This window comes from Carica papaya, chromosome 1, assembly GCF_054855325.1.
Source record: "Carica papaya isolate Zhongbai chromosome 1, ASM5485532v1, whole genome shotgun sequence".
Lineage (NCBI taxonomy): Eukaryota > Viridiplantae > Streptophyta > Magnoliopsida > Brassicales > Caricaceae > Carica > Carica papaya.
The window spans coordinates 29,324,628-29,343,282 of NC_142309.1; the positions used below are offsets into that span (position 1 = coordinate 29,324,628).

Below are 18,655 nucleotides of genomic sequence, written 5' to 3' on the forward strand. Positions count from 1 at the left end.
CTCAAACTCTCTTTTATCTCTTCCCCGACGCCATGTCTGTCTCAAAACTCTTCTCTTTTCTCTCTCCCAAACACCATCTCTTTTCTCTTTCAAAATCTGTCCCAATCTTTTAGTTACACCAAATTACCCTAAAATCACTTCAATTTAATATCTTTTTATAAATTTTTGATTTTGGAGAATCACATGTTCGAGTCTGGTCCTGACATTGAAATCTCTTTTGTTCTAGCACGAAACTTGTTGGAACATAATCATACATGATTTGGAAAAAAAAACTAATGATTTTGGATAAAAAAGATACTAAATTATAATTTAATTTCGTGCCAACAAAAATATTCTGTTTCCGTAAAAATTCTTTCAAAAATATTATTTCAGTTTACAAAAATTTATATATAATACAATCTAAATTCTATCTATATAAATTATAATCGTCAATTCATATATATTAGATATAATTATAAATTGAGAGAATAACTAAAAATTTATTTATTTATTTTTTAAAGTACTATCGTCAACTGATATTATTTTAATACAAATATTTAAAAATAATTTATAAAATTAAATAGATATAACATCACTTTCATATATCCACCGTAAATATATTCAGATAGATCGCGATCTATTTTTAAAAATAGTTATAATTCATTTATCCATATATTTGGTTCAAGAATGATTAAGAATAATAGTGGTATACATGTCAAGTTTGAATCTTTAAAGTATACAAATTTATGCAGTCACGATCAGTTAGCGTACCATTAAGATTCAATAATCCAAGAAAGGTAAAATCTATTCCGAATTGTTTGAGAAATCCACAGGCTTTTGGAGTGATTCAATGGTCATGAGCCTATGTGATTAGCCCAATTTCCCGCTTCCATACGAACCCTTTTCACACGAAGCCTATTCTTTTTCCCATCACCCAAATCACAACCCTATCAGACGACGGGCTTCCTAGTTCTTTTCCCATTTCCACTCTCCCGTCTCTTGTTCTGCTGCAGGCGCCGTCTTCCATCTTCTCAAGCAGCTAGGCGTGGCAGCTTGAATCGGATCCAGTGAACAGTTAGCTTATAGTGGTAACTGCTTTAATACCGTGTATATATGCGTGTATATTTGCATGTACTTTAGCCGTAAACACTTAATCAGGGATGTGGAATTCAACACTATATGCACATGGCAGAGAGATTACCACTTACTTAAACTGATACGCTTATTATTTATCTTGTTTCTTAGAATTTTGTTTGATGGTTTTATAAAACTTGTGGGAGTAAATAGAGAGTTGAATGATATGAATGATTTGCCAGAATACCTCAGAAGAAGGGGAACGATGAGAGCAATGAGATTTAGAGGCAGAAATCATAAGAGAAACAGAACTTGGGGATCGGTATTTTGGGAAAAACAAAGGGGAGGAGACAATAAAAGAATTCCAGAGGGAAGGGACTAATTGAATTCCAATATTTTTTCTGCCTGCCAGTACATTTCTTAATGGAAGCTTCTGCAACTAATTCTCTGACAAACCCCTAATTACTTGCAAATGGCCACTAATACTAACTAACCATTCATTGTACTAAATGGTACCCTTTACAATATTTTACGTGCATTATTTCACATGATGGATTTAATTGCTTCATGACCTTCACTTAGTTACACGATTGGTTATGTTCTTCTTTGTTTTCTTATGGGATCACGGGGTTTGTGATTTTTGAGTCTAATGGTTCTTTAGGATGTTCTGGTTTTATTGCCTGCCTCTTTTAGGTAAATGGTTCTGCTTGTAGTATTCCTCCATAAAAATTGCCAGTTATCACGTACTTTTGTTAAAAAAAATTGTAAGGTTACTATATACTTTGGTTTAAAAAAAGTAATATATGAGATGCCTATTCATGTTGATTTATTATAAACCATATGCATAAAAAAGAAACGGTATAACGAATGAAGTACTTTTTTTTTAATTATATCTCCTATAGTTGCTTAGATATATGAATCTCTTAGCTTTTCAATCTCTTGATGTAATTTTCTTCGTTGTACTGGTCTTCAGTTGTTTTTTGGTATTGTAAGCGTAAGATTATATATTAAAAATAAAACTGAAGAAGAAGCATATAACGGAAGGGGTTTCTTCACAGAACAAGGGTGGAAATAGGGGTGAGGAATAATCCACAAATGATGAATCATGAACGGGGACGTGGATATTCTAAAGTCGGGATCAAGCACAAGGAGCATTGTCCCTGTACCAGTGTGCCACTTTGAGTGATATATCAGTTGTTATGATAGAAAGAACCAGCAGATGAAAAGAAATCTTTTTCTTCTTTTTGAGTCCCATCTTTTCCCTTTTGAAATTTATTTTAATCTGTTTCCATTATTGTTTTGGGTGGTGATGAAGCTTTGATAATAACTTGTCCTTTTCTCCTTTTCCCAGTTGCAAAGAGACAAGGAGTTAGGAAGAGGAAATGTTGGATATCAATATATTTAGAGAAGAAAAGGGTTACAACCCTGAGTTAATTCGTGAGTCCCAACGGCGAAGATTTGCCAGTGTTGATCTTGTCGATGAAATCATCAAACTTGACAAAGAATGGCGCCAACGTAATTATCCTTTAAAAACTACTATTGTCTCATTCGTCGCATATTGTCTTGTAATTGTCTAATCATAAAGATATTTTGGTGCATTTGAGCTCTCTTATAATTTTTCTAATTTAAGCTTTTCATTTTTATACATGTATAGGTCAATTTGAAGTTGAAAATTACCGAAAGGAGTTCAACCATCTCAACAAACAAATTGCCCAACTCAGAATAGTGAGTCCTTCTTTTATCTAAGTTATTCTCACTTTTCTATTTTATAGCATTATTTGTTCTATTTGGTTCTTTGAAGAACAATGTGACACAGCAGATGATATTTTGAAAGAAGCTAGAGTAGTAAGTGATAAAATAGTAAGCAGCAGTCTTGATGCTTCTAGTGATTTTTCCACAATGATATCCAAGAATTAATAAAATAATTCTCTTGCTGGCTCCTTGGATCAAATCCTGGCCCCTGGGTTCTAAGTGGGGTATTATTGCTAGGAAAGTAAAATTATGCAGAAGGAAATAAAATCTTAAAAAAATTAAAGACCTATATATAGTTGGCTAAAAGAAAGGAAATGGGTATAGATTGCCTAAAGAAACTTGATAACTCTTTTATTAAAAAAAAAGTTGATAACTCAAAGGCCCATGTTGAAGCTTATCCCCCTAAATTCTTGAGAACACCACATCCGCTCTAAGGTTAGAGTAGCACCATTCCAACCAACAAGCTCGACCTCAATGCTAGCTGGTCCATTCACCATATCCATGAATTCTCTAGCGCAAGTATTGGATGTAGTCCTAGAAAATCTTTCAAGATGATTAACGACCATACTAAAATCTCCCTTGATGACCGAAGAAAGATTCCAATCGCATACTACAGGCTCAAAATCCTTGGATAAGAACTCTCTTTTAAAACCTTCACCTCTACTGTACATATCAATTAAAACCCATGAGGTACAGAAAGCCTTGCTCCTAAACTCACAAGCCAGAGACATGGTTCCCTTCAAGCACTTAACCAATTCAAGATTATCTAAATTCCACTACCGTTCCAAAAATTTCTAACCAAGTCAGTACCCATTTCGTCAATCATCATCTCGTGAAGGCAAACCAACTTCCATCCTCAATCCTTCGACAAATCGGTAATCATAACCCTACCTAGTTCAAAATATCTCGCCTCGAGTCTCTTTGATCTTCATTCCAAAACCAATTCATTGGGTGGATGGTGTATTCCACAAGGGACTATAAGGAATCTGGGTATTTAGAGTGATGAAGGTGTAGCTGGAGATATATTGTCTTTTTGTCTTCTATTTGGCATTAGGTCTATTGGGAAAGATTTTGTGATGAACGTAACGGAAAATCTTTTTTGGATTTGCCTAAGATCTTGAGTTCATTTCTTTCTTTTAGGAGTGATTTTTTGGTTTTGGCACATTTCATGTAACATAATTATATGGTCCAACCCTTATGGATTAAGCAATTTGATGCGGTCGCCATTCTATACCAATTTAAAAACAAATGACTAAAGATGGTGTGTTTCAATGATTTGATCCAATCTTGGTGGGAGTAGCTCAATCCTTTAGGCTTCACAAGATTTAGAGTTTTAGAACCTTTGTTAAGGAAAGCTTAAGCTTGGAACATTGATTCGATGGAAAAGAGGTTGAATGGTGGAAAAAGCTAAACCAGTATATAAGGAGCTAGATAGAAAAGAATCTAGTTTGATTTCTCCAAGGCTGAAGCAGGAGAAGACAACTAAGTTGGATTTTGCTCATGGTATCTTTTGAAGGAGATTGCTCGGAGGCACTGTTCTAGACTCCTGTTGATTAAAGAAGGGGATCAAAATCCTAAAATTCTTTCATATCATAGTCTACTATCTTTCTGGGAACAGTTTCAGGGGACTCTAAAGCAATTTGTATATAGAGGAGTAGTGGACACCGTATTTTTGATGGTCTTGAGCTTGATAGGATTAGGCCTCAAGTGAAGCTGATGACGAAGATTGCATTCAGTGAGGAGGTCCATATGTCATTCTTGAGTGTTATTGAGGACAAAGCTCTTGACCCCAACCATTTCTCTCTTTCTTTCTTGAAGAACTATTGGAGGTTTATTCATTGAGGAGGTCCATGCATCATTCTTGAGTTGCATTGAGGACAAGGCTCTTGACCCGAGCCATTTCTTTATGTCTTTCTTGAAGAACTAGAGCTTTATTCATGGGGATGTCATGAAGCCTTTTAAAGAGTTTAAGCGACTAAAAGAGGAAAGTTTGTAGTTTTTTTGGATTCTACTTCCATTCTCTTCATCCCTAAGGTTGAGGGTGCTATGGATATTAGATTTTATGCTTACTAATTGGTGGGATGTATCTACGAACTCATTGCTAAGGTCTTGCTAAGAGATTGAATTGGTGATTGTAGTGGGGAAAGCAGAATATACTTTTGTCGAGAATCACCAAGCTCTTGATGCTGCTGTTATTGCAAATGAGGTGGTGAATCATGATTAAATCTGGCAAAAAAAGTTATTTTTGCAAGCTGGCTATTGAGAAAGCTTATCATATCTCTTAGTCTTTTGTACTATACTCTTTAGGAGAATGGTTTCGCCAATAGATGGTGCAAGTGAACTGGAAGATCTCTTTCCACTCGTTTTGTTGTTGTTTTTGTTAATGGGAGCCCATCTGACATCTTCTGCTCCACTAGAGTCCATAGGCAAGTGGATCCTCTTTTCTCTTTTCTTCAAGCCAGAACTTGTAATCTTGTTGAAGAATTAGTTATTGTTACTTGGGACAGTAGGAATATCACACTTAGTTCTCATTGATGATACGCATTTTTTTTAGGCCTGTCATGGATTTTTTGTTGGATACAGATACATCCTCACTTGTTCGAATCTGCAGGTAGCTCAGGCATTAATTAGTAAGCTGGGAGTGTCTCCTTTTGGTGTTGATTCTTGGGAGGATGAATTTACTAGCCTTTAGGGTGTTGGGCCACTTCATTCTCACAAATATTTTTTGTTTGTCTGGGGATGGGGTGCTAAGTTCAAGGATCTATGCACCTAGGATCCTATGATCAAAGAGATGGTGAACAGATTGTCGCGTTGGAAGTTCTCTCTCTTTGGTGGTTGGTGCCCTCGCATCAAAAGTACTCTTTTCGCTTTGCCTACCTGTTACCTCTTTTTGTTTCCCATTCTTGCTAATGTCACCAAAAATTTGAAATCTTTAAAGTACTGTTTCCGTTAGGGGAACTCTGAAGACTGAGGGATTACCATCTCATGGTTAGAGATATGGTGGAAAATTTCTTACTGGTTTGGGGGGAACTCTTTTTATCTGCTTGATGTTGTTTAGACTTGGCAATGGCCTTGTGAGCTTTTGAGTGGCTCGGTGGTGTGGTGAGATACTGCTCAAAAATTGAGTTCCTAGCATTTCTGCTCTAGCTACAGATAAGGATGCTTCAGTTAGCCATGTTGTGGTTACTAATGGTGCTAATTCTCTTTTGTGGTATATCCATCTGTTGCAGAATGTTAATGATTAGAGATTGACCACATGGTTTCTTTTTTCGCTCTCTTAGATCCTTGCCATTTTAACCTTGATGCATGCGACCATCCTGTGTGACCTGATACAAGGAATAGGTTGTTCTTTGTGAGATCTTTCTATATAGAATGAGGTCGTCTAAGATCATGTTGGAAGTTGATTTGTAAAAAAAGCTTTCTTTGGTCTTGCTTTCTCTACTTGGGGAGCAGTATGAGGCAAAATCCTCATGCTTGATAATTTGAGGAAGTGTGGTGGATTCATTTCAATTTGCATGCAATGTGCTAATTGAAAGGTCCCATTGGAAGTTGATCTTCTAGCTAGAATGAGGTCACTTAAAGATCATGTTGGAAGTTGATTGGCAAGAAAAAGAGCTTCCTCTTGTATTCCTCTCTCTTCTTGGAAGCAGCATGAGGCGAAATCCTCATGATTGATAATTTGAGAAAGTGTGGTAGATTCCTTTCAACTGGCGGTGCAATGTGCTTGTAAGATAGTGAATTTCTAAACCATCTCCTTCTTAGGTGTGCAGAGACTAAAAGGTTATGGGATTCATCTGTCCTTCATAAGCTTGTGTTGGGAAGGCAGGGGTTGATTACCAATGAGTTATGGGCTTAGGGTATCATTTGGGTGCAAGTACAAGAAAAGCTTATCTCCCATATCTCGTTGGTTATCATTTGGGTAATCTAGAAAGAAAGGAAGAAGACAGTTTTTGATGACATTGTGCCTCCTTTGGTTGCACTGCAGATCAATGGTTTCAGACTTTAAGTCAACAGTTTATTTTGTTTCCTTGTAGTGCATTTTGTAGATCTTTTTCTGTCTTGGGGTAGCTACACCTTCGTGCTTTCTCCCCTGGGCTTTGAGTAATGTGCTTCAAAAATACTGAATCTCATAATCACCTGTTTCTGCATTGTGACATGACATGGAGACTCTGGGTTAGGTGATGTCGTAGTCTTGATCTTACCTTGGTTTCTTTTCCGCATTTTGAAGGATTTATTTCTTCTGCTTTTTACTGCATTTGTGGAGGAAAGAGGTGAAGGTTGTGTTGCGGGGCTACTTGTTGGTTTCTGGCTTAGGAGAGGAATGCCAGAATTGTTAGGGATCACTTCTTCCCTCCTGTTCCTTTGGGTTAAGTTGTCTTTTTCGGTATCTCTCCGGGTTAAGGTGCAAGGGCATTTTTCTATGTTGAGATTGGCAGACTATACACTTGAGATTGACTCAATTATTCTCCTTTTTTCTTCTTTTGTTTCTTTTCTTTGGGACAAATATCTAATGTTCTATTGTTGTTTCTTTCTTGCTTTCTTTGTCTAATAATATATATTTTTGCTATAAAACAACCCATGTATGCACTTGCTCTTTCATATCTGTGCTCTATTAAGGCTTATGTGTGGATATTTCTGTTCATGACTTATTTGCAATTTGTTTGTGTATGTGTCTCTTCAAAAGTTTGTAGTATGTTTGTATGTTTCTGTTTATAATTTTACATTATGATGGATGTGTATGACATTGTGCATGGATTTCTATAGATGTCTGTATGTTTTGTTACAAAACTAACTGATCAAGTTGTTATGGGAGAAGGCGGGAGAAGACTCGTCTGAGGTGTTGAAGTTGACTGCGAAGAACAAGCAGGAGTCAGCAGAGAAAGAAGCTGAGGTTCGTGAGGCTTTTAATTTACTAAAAGATAAATTAGCAGAAGTTGGAAACCTTGTGCACGATTCAGTTCCAGTGAGCAAGGATGAGGTTTGTAACTAGTGCACTTTTTTCCTGTATGTTTCACTTGTTTTGTGATCGATTGACCAATTCATTGGCTTAGATGTTTGCAGGCAAATAATGCTGTGATTAGATCATGGGGTGAGAAGCTTTCAGTGCCACAGGGCCAAAAGCTGAAAAATCATGTTGAGCTTGTTGAGCTTCTTGGTATTGCAGATACTAAGAAAGGTGATAACACTACTCATGGTTTAGATAAGTTTGCTTGCATGATTCTCGTGGTTGATTTCAGTTTATTATTGACAGCTTATAAGCTCATTTGAGCTGGAAATGAGCTCCAATGGTGTTTGTTTTGCTCCAATTGACTTATAATTCAATTACTTGTAAGTCAAAACAAAAATGCTAAAAAAATTTATTTTTTGTCTTTGGCTTATAAGTCATGTAATAAGCTAACTTTTTCTTTTATGCTTTTTACCAAAATGCCTCTATTAAAATTACAAAAATCTTATTCACATTTCCTGTAGCTAGTTTTTGAAAATTTAACTGTAAGTACTATTTTATCAAACACTCATTTATAAAGAACTTGTAAATGAAATGAAACTATACTAACTAAACACAATTTTTATTCACTTTGAAGTATAAACTTTACAAGTTTTATAAGTCTCGCTTAGGCTGAAAAAGGTCAAACCAAACAACCTCAATCTAAGATATTAGACTGTATTGCTAAAAAAGGTCAATATAACATGTCCCTTATTGTTTTGTTTAAATTCTGTATTTGAGAACTTATACTTTTAGTATCTGGGGAAAGATGCTATCTCTTTAGCAATTTTGGAGAGTAATATCTGTTTGATCTACCATTCATGTTTTAGGAATCAAGATTTAAATGGTGGCATAATAGGGCTATAGTGCTTTGATCGTGATGCTGGGATACATTTTGGATATATGTCTTGGCTGAGATTTAAATGGTGGCATAATAGGCTATAGTGCTTTGATCGTGATGTTGGAATACATTCTGGATACTTGTCTAGGCTGAGTTTGCTGTTTGCTGAGTTTGTTTGACATTGTTTATTGGGCTTCTGTTTAAGTTAGGCAAACTGTTATGACATTTTTTTTTCAACTTAACCAAAATTTTGACTAATTTTACCATGAATTATTCTAAACCAAAAAGCTTAGATTTTGCTGGAAATTGTAAAAAGCAACAAATCCAGTGTCTTTGGCATTCAATAAATTTAGATAATTTTTTCTGGTTCAGCATTTGCTTCGCTATTCAGTTTTCAGTATTTTCCTTTATTTCATTGTAAGTTGATATGAATCTTTTTTATCCCTTCTTCAGTTCATTTTAACATGATGTGAACTTTCATTTTGCCGTATCCGAAATTATTTTGAATGTAACGCGTGGAAATGGCATGTATGCTGAAGGTTTCATATTTGTTCTCATTTGCATTTCTGTTCTTATTTTGACTGTTCATTTTTTATCTTATGCCATAGGAGCTGACGTGGCTGGAGGTAGAGGTTTCTATCTTAAAGGGGATGGGGTTCGTCTTAATCAAGCCTTGATCAATTTTGGTCTTGATTTTTTGGAGAAGAGGGGGTATATGGCACTGCAAACTCCATTCTTTATGAGAAAAGAGATCATGGCAAAGTGTGCTCAATTAGCACAATTTGATGAAGAGCTTTACAAGGTAATTCCATCTTTGTTTTTTCTTAACTTCCCTATTTCAATATCTCATTTTCTTTTCCGTGAGTGGTAGCCTCCATTTGGTTGACAAATATTTTCTATTTTCTGTTTCCTGAATTTGTATATCTTAGTATATATTGTATGATAGTCAAATATTTTTTTTTAAAAAAGAAAAAATCTTTTTGTATAGATAGATATGGAAAGAATACATATTTTTTTGTAACATAACTTATTTTCTCTTTTTTTTTTTTTTACTTTATATAAATAACTTTGAACTCAATTAATTTCACTAAAGTTTAGACAGTATCAAAATAAATCCTTTCCCTACTATTTAACTAGTTGTTATTCTCTATTTTTTTTTTCAGCAATTCCTTTTTAAGTTCTGGATATATGAGTTGGAACATTTCCCATTTAGCTATAAAAAGTATCACTCGGTGATTATATATGTCGTCTATTTGACCCCTCTTTAATAGGTGAGTGGCGAGGGTGATGACAAATATCTCATTGCTACTGCTGAACAACCACTTTGTGCTTATCACATAGACGATTGGATCCATCCTTCAGAGCTTCCCCTAAGGTTAGGCATTTTCTGGAGTTTTTATTAATGTTTAGATTACAATGCTTGTTCCTCTCTCTTATGGATACAATTTTCTTCAGGTATGCTGGATATTCATCTTGTTTCAGAAAAGAAGCGGGTTCCCATGGTCGAGATACTCTTGGAATTTTCCGAGTTCATCAATTTGAGAAAGTGGAACAGTTTTGCATTACCAGTCCCAACGGCAATGATTCTTGGGAGATGCATGAAGAAATGATGAACAACTCAGAGGAATTTTATAAGATGGTATATTTGTCATTGACTTTATTATATTGTTAAACATGCAAGCTTTGTCATTGTTTTTTTTCCATCTTTCCCCCTCCCTCATGTGGTAAGTCTACCTGTTCAGGATGGGAGGATTATGTTATATTGTGCATGTGCATAGATGAAGATGCATGCAAATTTTCTAGGTCAGACTGCAAAAGGCAGCTTGTGAAGGCTGGCCTTGATTAGATGATGTTGATCAAAATAAACTGTTGACTTATCCAACTGAAAAAACTGTTGGTGATTGAATAAGTAACAACCGTGTTTTCCTATTGCAGCTAAAAATCCCCTACCAAGTTGTGGCCATTGTCTCTGGTGCTCTGAACGATGCTGCTGCAAAGAAATATGACTTGGAAGCTTGGTTTCCTGCATCTGAGACTTATAGAGAGCTGGTGTCCTGTTCAAATTGCACAGACTATCAGTCCAGGAATTTAGAGATTAGATATGGGCAAAAGAAGGTATATCTGTTAACGCAGCCCCATTGAATATGAAGAAAGTTTCACACTTCATGTTCCAAAATGCATATTTTTGCTGAATGGTGATAAAATATGGATGGCATTGTGTCGTGTTTGCATTTCTTTAGTGTCACAAACAAATACAAAAGCTTGTTGGTGCATCATATCTCGATGGAAAACAAGTTGAATGTTAAATTTTGACATACACAAACAACCCTTTCTCGGTACTGATCTGAATCTCAAATCAAAATTTATGTTGTCGTTTCAGAGCAATGAGAAGGCAAAGCAATATGTTCATATGTTGAACTCTACACTCACAGCAACAGAAAGAACAATTTGTTGCATCCTTGAAAATTATCAGAGGGAAGATGGAGTTGAGGTACCCGAAGCTTTACAACCATTTATGGGCGGAAAGACATTTTTACCCTTCAAGAGCAAGCCAGTTGCTGAACTCAAGGGCAAAAAATCCAAGGCCTAGTTGGGATGGCAATTTTGGTGGATTTTATGGTGACTTGTCTGCTAGGAGTGTGTGTATCAATGGTGAGGAAAGATTTTTAAGCAGCTGATGGTGAGGACACGGATAACAAACAATTTACCTGTAGTGGCTATAATACGAGTATGGATTAAAGAGTACCATTCTTGTGCCTGCATATATATTTAAACCATTTATCTTTGTACCCTAATACATTTTTTCTGTTACATACATCAGTATTTCCTTTTTGAGGATGATATTTTTGTTTTATATATTGAGCTATATGTTTTTCTTTAAATTTATTGAACGTAGAATTATTGATTTACATGTCAGGTAGAAGTATGTCTTGTTATTGTCATATGATATAAGTTTATTCTATTTGTTGATAGAAGTCTAGATATTTTCAAGAAATGTATTTTTATATGTGATCCATTGGTCATCTATTTTTCTGACGAATTATTAGGGCTAGAATTTTTATTAATAAAAAAAAATTATGTTGGTTTATTAATCCGGTGTAAGTATTTTAATTATAAAATTTAAGTAATATTTTTTTCATAAAATTTACAGTAATTTATTAGAATGAAGTTTAATTTATTAACTGTAATCTCATCGAAGTAATAAATTATATTATTTAATAAAATTTTAACAAATATATTAAATAATTTCAATCCCACTGGCAAATTTCTAGACCAATTTTTAAGCTTTACATATCAGGTCCCAGGATTCTTGTCATGCTTTGTATGTTATTGAGGTAACTTCTGTCAAATTTGTGCTCTATACTCCAATAAGGCACATTGCTCTGGAAAAAGTTTATGATAACAGTCGAACTTTTAGGGCTTGTTGCTCAGGGGGTGTGAGAAATATGTATCTCACAAAAATCCACTGTGAGCCTTAAGACTTACCCTCTCAGATAAATTACCGTCAACTGTAGAGCTTGTCTTTCAAGGGAGTAAGGACTTAGTCCCACAAGAATTGTTGTGAATCTTAGAGTTTTTAGTTAATGGGGAAGAAAACTTGTCGTCCCAAGATATTATTGCGAAGATAAAGCTTTACAAGGAATACGGATTAGTTTTGTCCTACAAAAGTTGTGGCAGTAAAGACTGGAGTGATTGAGAGTGAGAGAGAGAGATCTCGTAAAGACTTGTTGCCTTACGCGAGAGAGAGAGAGACAGACAGAAGTTCATACAGTTATTATTCAGCTAAAAATTGATATTTGATTCGGCTCATTATTGTACGATTGAGCCGTTATGCAAGTCTTGGCTTGCTGAATTTGTTGAAGGTTGTTAGCTCAGCTCCTCTAAGGTGGTGGTTCGTGAAACTTGTTAGTTGTCAATCTTCTTGCAAGCAGTTTGTAGAATTTGTCAAGCTACAAGTGTTTGTTTTGTTTAGTTTGAACTTTTTATTTGCTTTAGTTTATTTGTAACGAGCTGAGAGATTGAAGAATATTAAAGAATAAAAATATTCTTACATAGTCTATAGAGAATAATAAAGTACTTCAGATAATCTTGTCCTAATAGTCAGGTTCTCAAGTCCTATTATTTTTTGTTTACGAGATTTTGGGAGGATATCTTGTTCTCCATACTTGTAATTATGTCTTTCTCATCTTAACAATACTTCTTTTGCTATTAAAAAGAAAATTCTATTAATGATTTCCTACTCTTATAATAGAGACTTGTTAAGGCCCTTAGATTGATATCTTGTCATGGGTATGTTGTAAACCCTCATCAACAGAGAACCCTTGGTTCTCTTCAAGATAAGGACTCGATAATAGAAACTTTCAATCTCCTAGATTAAGCAAGTATCACCGACTCCGTTAGAATTTTTCTGGCTGCAAATACACAGCCAGAAGCACTTATTTTTTACATATTTTCTCCACAATAAAGACAAAAAGACACCAAAAGATATATAGGAAACTTCCATAAGCAAAGAAACCAATTCCCACATATACATCAATAGGAAATTATAATAGATAAGGACAGGAGTTAAAACTGTTTACAACAGGTCACATAAAGATAAAAACCTGTCTGCAGGAGATTCTTCAGAAACTAATAAAAGCTTTCTAAACATGTTGGACCATTACATCACATCCTCCCCTTAAGAGACAAGCATAAAACTAGGATACAGTGTCATGTTGCATAGATTGTGACAAGTGACTTTTTCTTAAGTGATATCTTCGTTTCACCAACTTCCTTTGAGATAGGAATCCTTCTGGCAGAAAGTTGGAATCATGCTAACAAATTGGTAGCGTAGGGAATTGGAACCACTTGGAAAAGAGCCTCTAATACCAAAATGTTAAATCCCCTAAATTAGAATCTTCACATAGGTTAGTTAGAAGGGCTCATAAAGAGAGAACCTTTAGCTCTTTTAAAAATAAGGGTTCGCTAAGACAAAATTCTTCCATCTCCTAACGAAAGAAAGTAATTCGAGAACTTTGTCTGAAGTTTTCTGCCTTCACGTACACTGCCAGAATCACTTGTACATATTTTCTTTCGGACAAAGATAAAAACTACTGCAATAGGTAGGTAACTTCAGTGACTGAAGAACACAATTTCTATATTTAACAATAGAGAACTGTAATAGATAAGGATGGAAGAACCAATTTAGGATAGGTCAGATGAAGACCAAAACGGTCTGTATTAGATTTTACAGAAAACGAAAAAGAGCTGTCTGTAAGAACAGTTGTTTTGCAGTACCCTTGAGTCATTGTTACTCCATTTATTCTTCAACTCATATTTTACTGCCATATATCTTCATTCAATTCTCTCTCTTCTTTTATCTCCTCTTCCAAACAAACCCAAGTGATTCTACTGAATTTTCAATTATGATCAACATTATGGTGGACAAAAGGCACTTAATCATAGTTTTAAGAATCCATGAAATAATGAAATGAAAATCAAAACTGCATTTTCTAACTATATTGTAACAAAAACATTAAGACAACTAATATGACTTTAAATATATGAATCCGGCGAACTTTTTTCATATCCTTAAAATGGAAGTAGAAAGCTTCAATTCAATCTACATGCTTTTGCATATGGCGAAAAACTTAAATGCACAACTAAGTCATATGCAAGAAGAACCTATTATTAATCTTGTGAACTTCAGAAACCTAACCTTGTTACTCTTTCAAGTTCCAACAACCGAGATAAGGCATGTTTATCCAACTTGAACCCAGCTGCCTCCAGCTCCTTGCAAACCTCCCTACACTTTGCTAACCGCCCGGAAACCAGATATATATTAATCAACTGCCGGTATATGTCATATGTTGGCGAGAAGCCTGCTTCCTTAAGTTTGGAAAAATATCTTACAGCCCTTGATAGGTCATTTAAAGCAACAAAAACCTTTATAGCTACACGATAGGCTGGGAGATCAAAGAGACAGTGGGAGGCCTCCATTTCCCATACTATAGCCAATGCTTCCCTGTATTTCTTCTGTAAGTAGCAACTATGAATCAGTGTAGTGTACATGACAACACTCGGTTCCTTCCCAGAATGTTTGAACCAATCAAACAGACTTTCCACGATGTCAAATTTCCGAATCCTAGTGCAAACTTTCATAATAGCAGTGCAGTCCTGCTGAGTCAAATTCAAATCTTCTCTTTCCCCAAGCTCATCCAATAAGCTCTCCACAAGCATATATTTATCCGGATTCTTGCCAAGCTCCCATATTAATTTAGCATAAATGCATGGATCCAGCATTCTTTTCCCATCCCTGGCGATCACGAGAAGCTTCCAGGCAAGATTTAAGCTTCCGCCTCTGATAAAACCTTTCACCATAGCTTCCATTACGCCCTTCCTTGCCAAGCTAACGAACTTCTCCAAGTTGAACGGCATTTTCAAGTCATGGTGCCTTGCTAAGACCTCGACAGTGGAAGCCAAAATGCGATCATCCGGGAAAAGATGAGGCTGCTTCTGAGCCCAACAGAGTGTCCGCAGAGCTCGCTCTGGAAGACCCATGTGACCCAACTCTCGAATTGTCAAAGACAGAGAACCTTTACGCAAAAATCGACCCCACTTGTTGAGAACCAAACACACCTCTTCATCTGAAGCAAGGCCCTTGATCTCTCTAGCCAAACCAATCAGAAAACTCGGGTTCTTGTAGACTAACTTCGATACGCCTGCCCGTGACGAAGAAACCATCTCGGAAGCCGGTTTAATACGTTTTTTCGGCGTAGGGAGTCCCAACGGACGTAGCTTGTAAGGAAGAGGCAGAGGCAGAGGCCTCTCCCTATTCAACTTCCCAGGTTTCTGTGGAATTCTCCCCTGAAAAAGAGATGATATTGCTTCAATCTCATCCGGCTCCCATACAATGTCACCGCCTTCGTGTTCTTGTTCTTGCTCTTCATCTTCTTCCTCTTCAGTTGAATCATAGGTGTCGCCATGAATTGACGAGTCCTTTTTACATGGGTCGGCGCTAACACCAGGCTTCTTCAAGAACAAATTAACGCCCAAGTCTGGAGGAAGCTTGGATCGTCGCGGATAGCGAGGGTTCTTGGGTAACTTTTTACGCCGAGTCGTGCCTGCGTTGGATTTAGCCAACCAAGCGACGCGGGAGATTCTTGACAAATTCCTTTTCAAGGGGATGACGGGATACGAGCTGATGGACAGAAACGTGCAATTCATTAGCCCGAATTTAAACCAAATTGTGAAATTCGAAAATCCTCGTATCGGATTATGTAAACTTCACAAAGTGAAACGATATCTGTCCGGTTCAGTGTCTCGCAGACATTTCATCGAGCACTTGGTCGCTTCCATCTACCCAACTGGTGGAGCTTCCATGTCCGGCTGCCATGTCCAAGGATGATCAACAATTTTAAGTCGTAACTAAATTTTATTTGATAGTGTAGGTTTAGATTATATTAAATCCTTTAATTTAATATTTAGTTTCATAAAATTAGTAATACAAGTAAATAAAAATTTAATCAAAAATCCATCTGCTAATTTCTAAATAAATTAAACAAAAAAAAAAAAATATAATCCTAATTAATTTCTTACCAAATTTCCCCTGTTGTGGGCTCAGAGTTAAAAGCCCACTGTATGAAGGTTCTAATCCAATACGGCACCGTATTGTGAAACCAAACCCAATTCGGCACCGTATTATGAAAGAAAAAAATAAAGAGGAAATCACCAGAGAGAAGAAGCACACAGAGAAAACACAAGAGCCTAAGCTTGAGACGCACGCAGCAAATCAGGAACAACCACACGGATAGATGACGTGGCATGAAATTTCTAAATCCCGCCTAAACCCCCGATTTCATTTCGTGCGCAATTGAATTTCAATTTCCCCAAACTTAATATCTCCGCCTTTGGGCGTCCCAACTCACTTCCCATCTCTATCTTTCTCTTTCTATCTCTCACGTATAACTCTCTTTCTCTCTCTCAACACACATACAAACCCTAACCCTATCTCTAGCCCACCAACAAGGTAAGCTCCACTGCCTCCTATTGATTTCCCACGATTTTTCACGATTTTCATCGTTTTTTGCTGTTTTCTTAGCTGATCTGCTGTTTTCGTTCCAGGATTTGTCATGAAGGGCGGTAAATCCAAGTCAGACACTAAGAGCGCTAAGTAAGCTTTTATTAGATCTCAATTTTGTTTCCTTCCGATTTCTTCGTCTTTCAACCCTCTATTCTACAGAAAGTTTGAGGATCACGATCTCTCAGATCTTAGATCTATGCAAACTTATGTGCGCTTTATTTTTATTTTTTTTTGTCTCTGTGGTTTCTGAAGTAGTTGTTCTGCATGATCAATAGGCTCTCCGTGAATAAGAAGCCAGCGAAGGGAGGGAAGAAAGCGGGAAAGGCAGCAAAGGATCCAAACAAGCCCAAAAGGCCTGCTAGTGCTTTCTTCGTTTTCATGTAAACCCCGCAATCCTTGATTTTCTGTCTTCTGTATTCTCCGTTTGTTTCCATGGAAAACGTATTTCCAGTGAAAGTTTTTCCTCTCAGTAAGAATCATTTGAAGGTGAGAATATGAAAAACTCCTTTTATACATAACTAATAAAAGCTCATGACAAACATATACCGTTCTGATTATTGTTGTTAAAGTTGTACGTGAAGAAACTGTTTATCTGGCGAGAACGCTTGATTGTTTTTCGAATTATGCTTAACATGTTAGTTTATTTTCAAAGCATATCATTTGTTTGAATGGCAACGTTTTTTTGTTGATTTCCTAAATGAAGGGAGGAATTCCGTGAGCAATACAAAAAGGATCACCCGAAGAACAAATCCGTCGCTGCGGTAAATGATAATTGATGTTTTTGCCAACTTGTATATACGTAGCCAGTTTTATTATACTCAGATAATTTATTGCTCAATTTTAGGTTGGCAAGGCTGGTGGAGATAAATGGAAGTCCTTATCTGAAGCTGTAAGTGGTCTGCTTTATGAAGCACCTTAGCTTGTGCTTCGAATTTTCTAATTAATTTGGAGTGATATTTTTAGGAGAAAGCACCTTACGTACACAAGGCTGAGAGACGCAAGGCTGATTACGAGAGGGACATGAAAGCATACAATAAGAAACAGGTGACTGTGCTCACATGCTTGTTTTTTTTTTCTTTTGGTACTACATATGTTTATCTAACATTTCAGCTGGGTTGGTAATCATTTATACCATTATTGATTAAAAACAAATCAGGCTGAAGCACCTAAAGAAGAGGAGGAGTCTGAGAAGTCAATGTCAGAGGTGAATGATGAGGATGATGATGATGCTAGTGGAGAGGTTTGTTTGATTGACAGTTTTCTGGGTGATGCTGATTATACTGCCTTTAGTTGTTTGTTGAAGTCTATTTTGATCTTGTGCAGGAAGACGATGATGAGTAGGAGTTGGCTTGGCAGGGAGGATAGCGTTAGTCTTGTAGGTTGTGACAACGTTGTGTCTCATCTTATGTAATGCTTTGATGTTCTGATGTTACTTTTAGATACTTCTCTAAAAAAATGTATCTCTGTTCTCTATCATTTTCCCCTTCCCCATCAGAAATTTATAGTTGTAGATGGGATATTTCCTGCTCAATGTGCTTTGCTACACAGTTCAATGATTTAGTTAAGAAGTTTCATCTTGTGTAGAGAAGCTTTGTTCCCCCTCTTACATTTTTTATGATAAACTGCTTTCCATACGTTAAATATGCTGTTAGTTAATATTGTTGACTAGAAATGATGCACTTTGCACTTCATGTATATAGTTGTAATGGTACAAGAATGCGATGCACTTTGCACTTCATGCATACAGTGATCCCATGTGGCTGGCCTGAATTTGAAAAGCCAGATATTCAATTTTGTGATGCGGTTTTTCTCCCGGGTTATATGTGCGTAATTTCTGGATGATTTCTTTTCCTTGGTAGAGATTGTTTATTGTCATGCCATAAGAATTTAAGAGAGTCCCGAGCAGAAATCTCTGCATTATCCAGTCAATATGGGATCTTTGGTTTACTTGGATTAACCGAAA

General features: G+C 36.3%; 3 protein-coding genes across 3 annotated transcripts; 2 read left to right on the plus strand and 1 right to left on the minus strand.

The window, feature by feature from the left end:
• Positions 1-798: 798 nt before the first annotated feature.
• On the plus strand, positions 799-11,512 carry LOC110818024 (serine--tRNA ligase, cytoplasmic-like). Its single transcript, XM_022046761.2, has 10 exons — positions 799-1,067; positions 2,405-2,568; positions 2,708-2,778; positions 7,622-7,783; positions 7,867-7,981; positions 9,239-9,432; positions 9,902-10,005; positions 10,086-10,269; positions 10,566-10,745; positions 11,011-11,512. The coding sequence occupies exons 2-10, from the start codon at positions 2,436-2,438 to the stop codon at positions 11,218-11,220; spliced, it is 1,353 nt and encodes a 450-aa protein (XP_021902453.2). The 5' UTR covers positions 799-1,067; positions 2,405-2,435; the 3' UTR covers positions 11,221-11,512.
• A 1,647-nt stretch (positions 11,513-13,159) lies between these two features.
• On the minus strand, positions 13,160-16,098 carry EMB975 (Tetratricopeptide repeat (TPR)-like superfamily protein). Its single transcript, XM_022046849.2, has 2 exons — positions 14,329-16,098; positions 13,160-13,723 (listed from the first exon to the last, which is right to left on the minus strand). Exons 1-2 carry the CDS (start codon positions 15,834-15,836, stop codon positions 13,684-13,686), a joined length of 1,548 nt encoding a protein of 515 aa, XP_021902541.2. The 5' UTR covers positions 15,837-16,098; the 3' UTR covers positions 13,160-13,683.
• Positions 16,099-16,479: 381 nt separating this feature from the next.
• LOC110818219 (high mobility group B protein 3-like) lies at positions 16,480-18,280 on the plus strand. Its single transcript, XM_022046999.2, has 8 exons — positions 16,480-16,638; positions 16,734-16,782; positions 16,968-17,072; positions 17,396-17,453; positions 17,537-17,581; positions 17,656-17,736; positions 17,849-17,932; positions 18,016-18,280. Exons 2-8 carry the CDS (start codon positions 16,742-16,744, stop codon positions 18,031-18,033), a joined length of 432 nt encoding a protein of 143 aa, XP_021902691.1. The 5' UTR covers positions 16,480-16,638; positions 16,734-16,741; the 3' UTR covers positions 18,034-18,280.
• Positions 18,281-18,655: the final 375 nt, after the last annotated feature.

Excerpts from the sequence above, each read along its gene's own strand:
- LOC110818024 (XM_022046761.2), top strand. The coding sequence starts at position 2,436 with ATGTTGGATATCAATATATTTAGAGAAGAAAAGGGTTACAACCCTGAG. Across the intron at positions 2,569-2,707 it reads TGACAAAGAATGGCGCCAAC|GTCAATTTGAAGTTGAAAAT; the intron begins GTAATTATCCTT and ends ATACATGTATAG. Across the intron at positions 2,779-7,621 it reads AAATTGCCCAACTCAGAATA|GCGGGAGAAGACTCGTCTGA; the intron begins GTGAGTCCTTCT and ends TTATGGGAGAAG.
- EMB975 (XM_022046849.2), bottom strand. The coding sequence starts at position 15,836 with ATGAATTGCACGTTTCTGTCCATCAGCTCGTATCCCGTCATCCCCTTG. Across the intron at positions 13,724-14,328 it reads GAACTTGAAAGAGTAACAAG|TAGTTTTTATCTTTGTCCGA; the intron begins GTTAGGTTTCTG and ends TACCTATTGCAG.
- LOC110818219 (XM_022046999.2), top strand. The coding sequence starts at position 16,742 with ATGAAGGGCGGTAAATCCAAGTCAGACACTAAGAGCGCTAA. Across the intron at positions 16,783-16,967 it reads TCAGACACTAAGAGCGCTAA|GCTCTCCGTGAATAAGAAGC; the intron begins GTAAGCTTTTAT and ends CATGATCAATAG. Across the intron at positions 17,073-17,395 it reads AGTGCTTTCTTCGTTTTCAT|GGAGGAATTCCGTGAGCAAT; the intron begins GTAAACCCCGCA and ends TCCTAAATGAAG.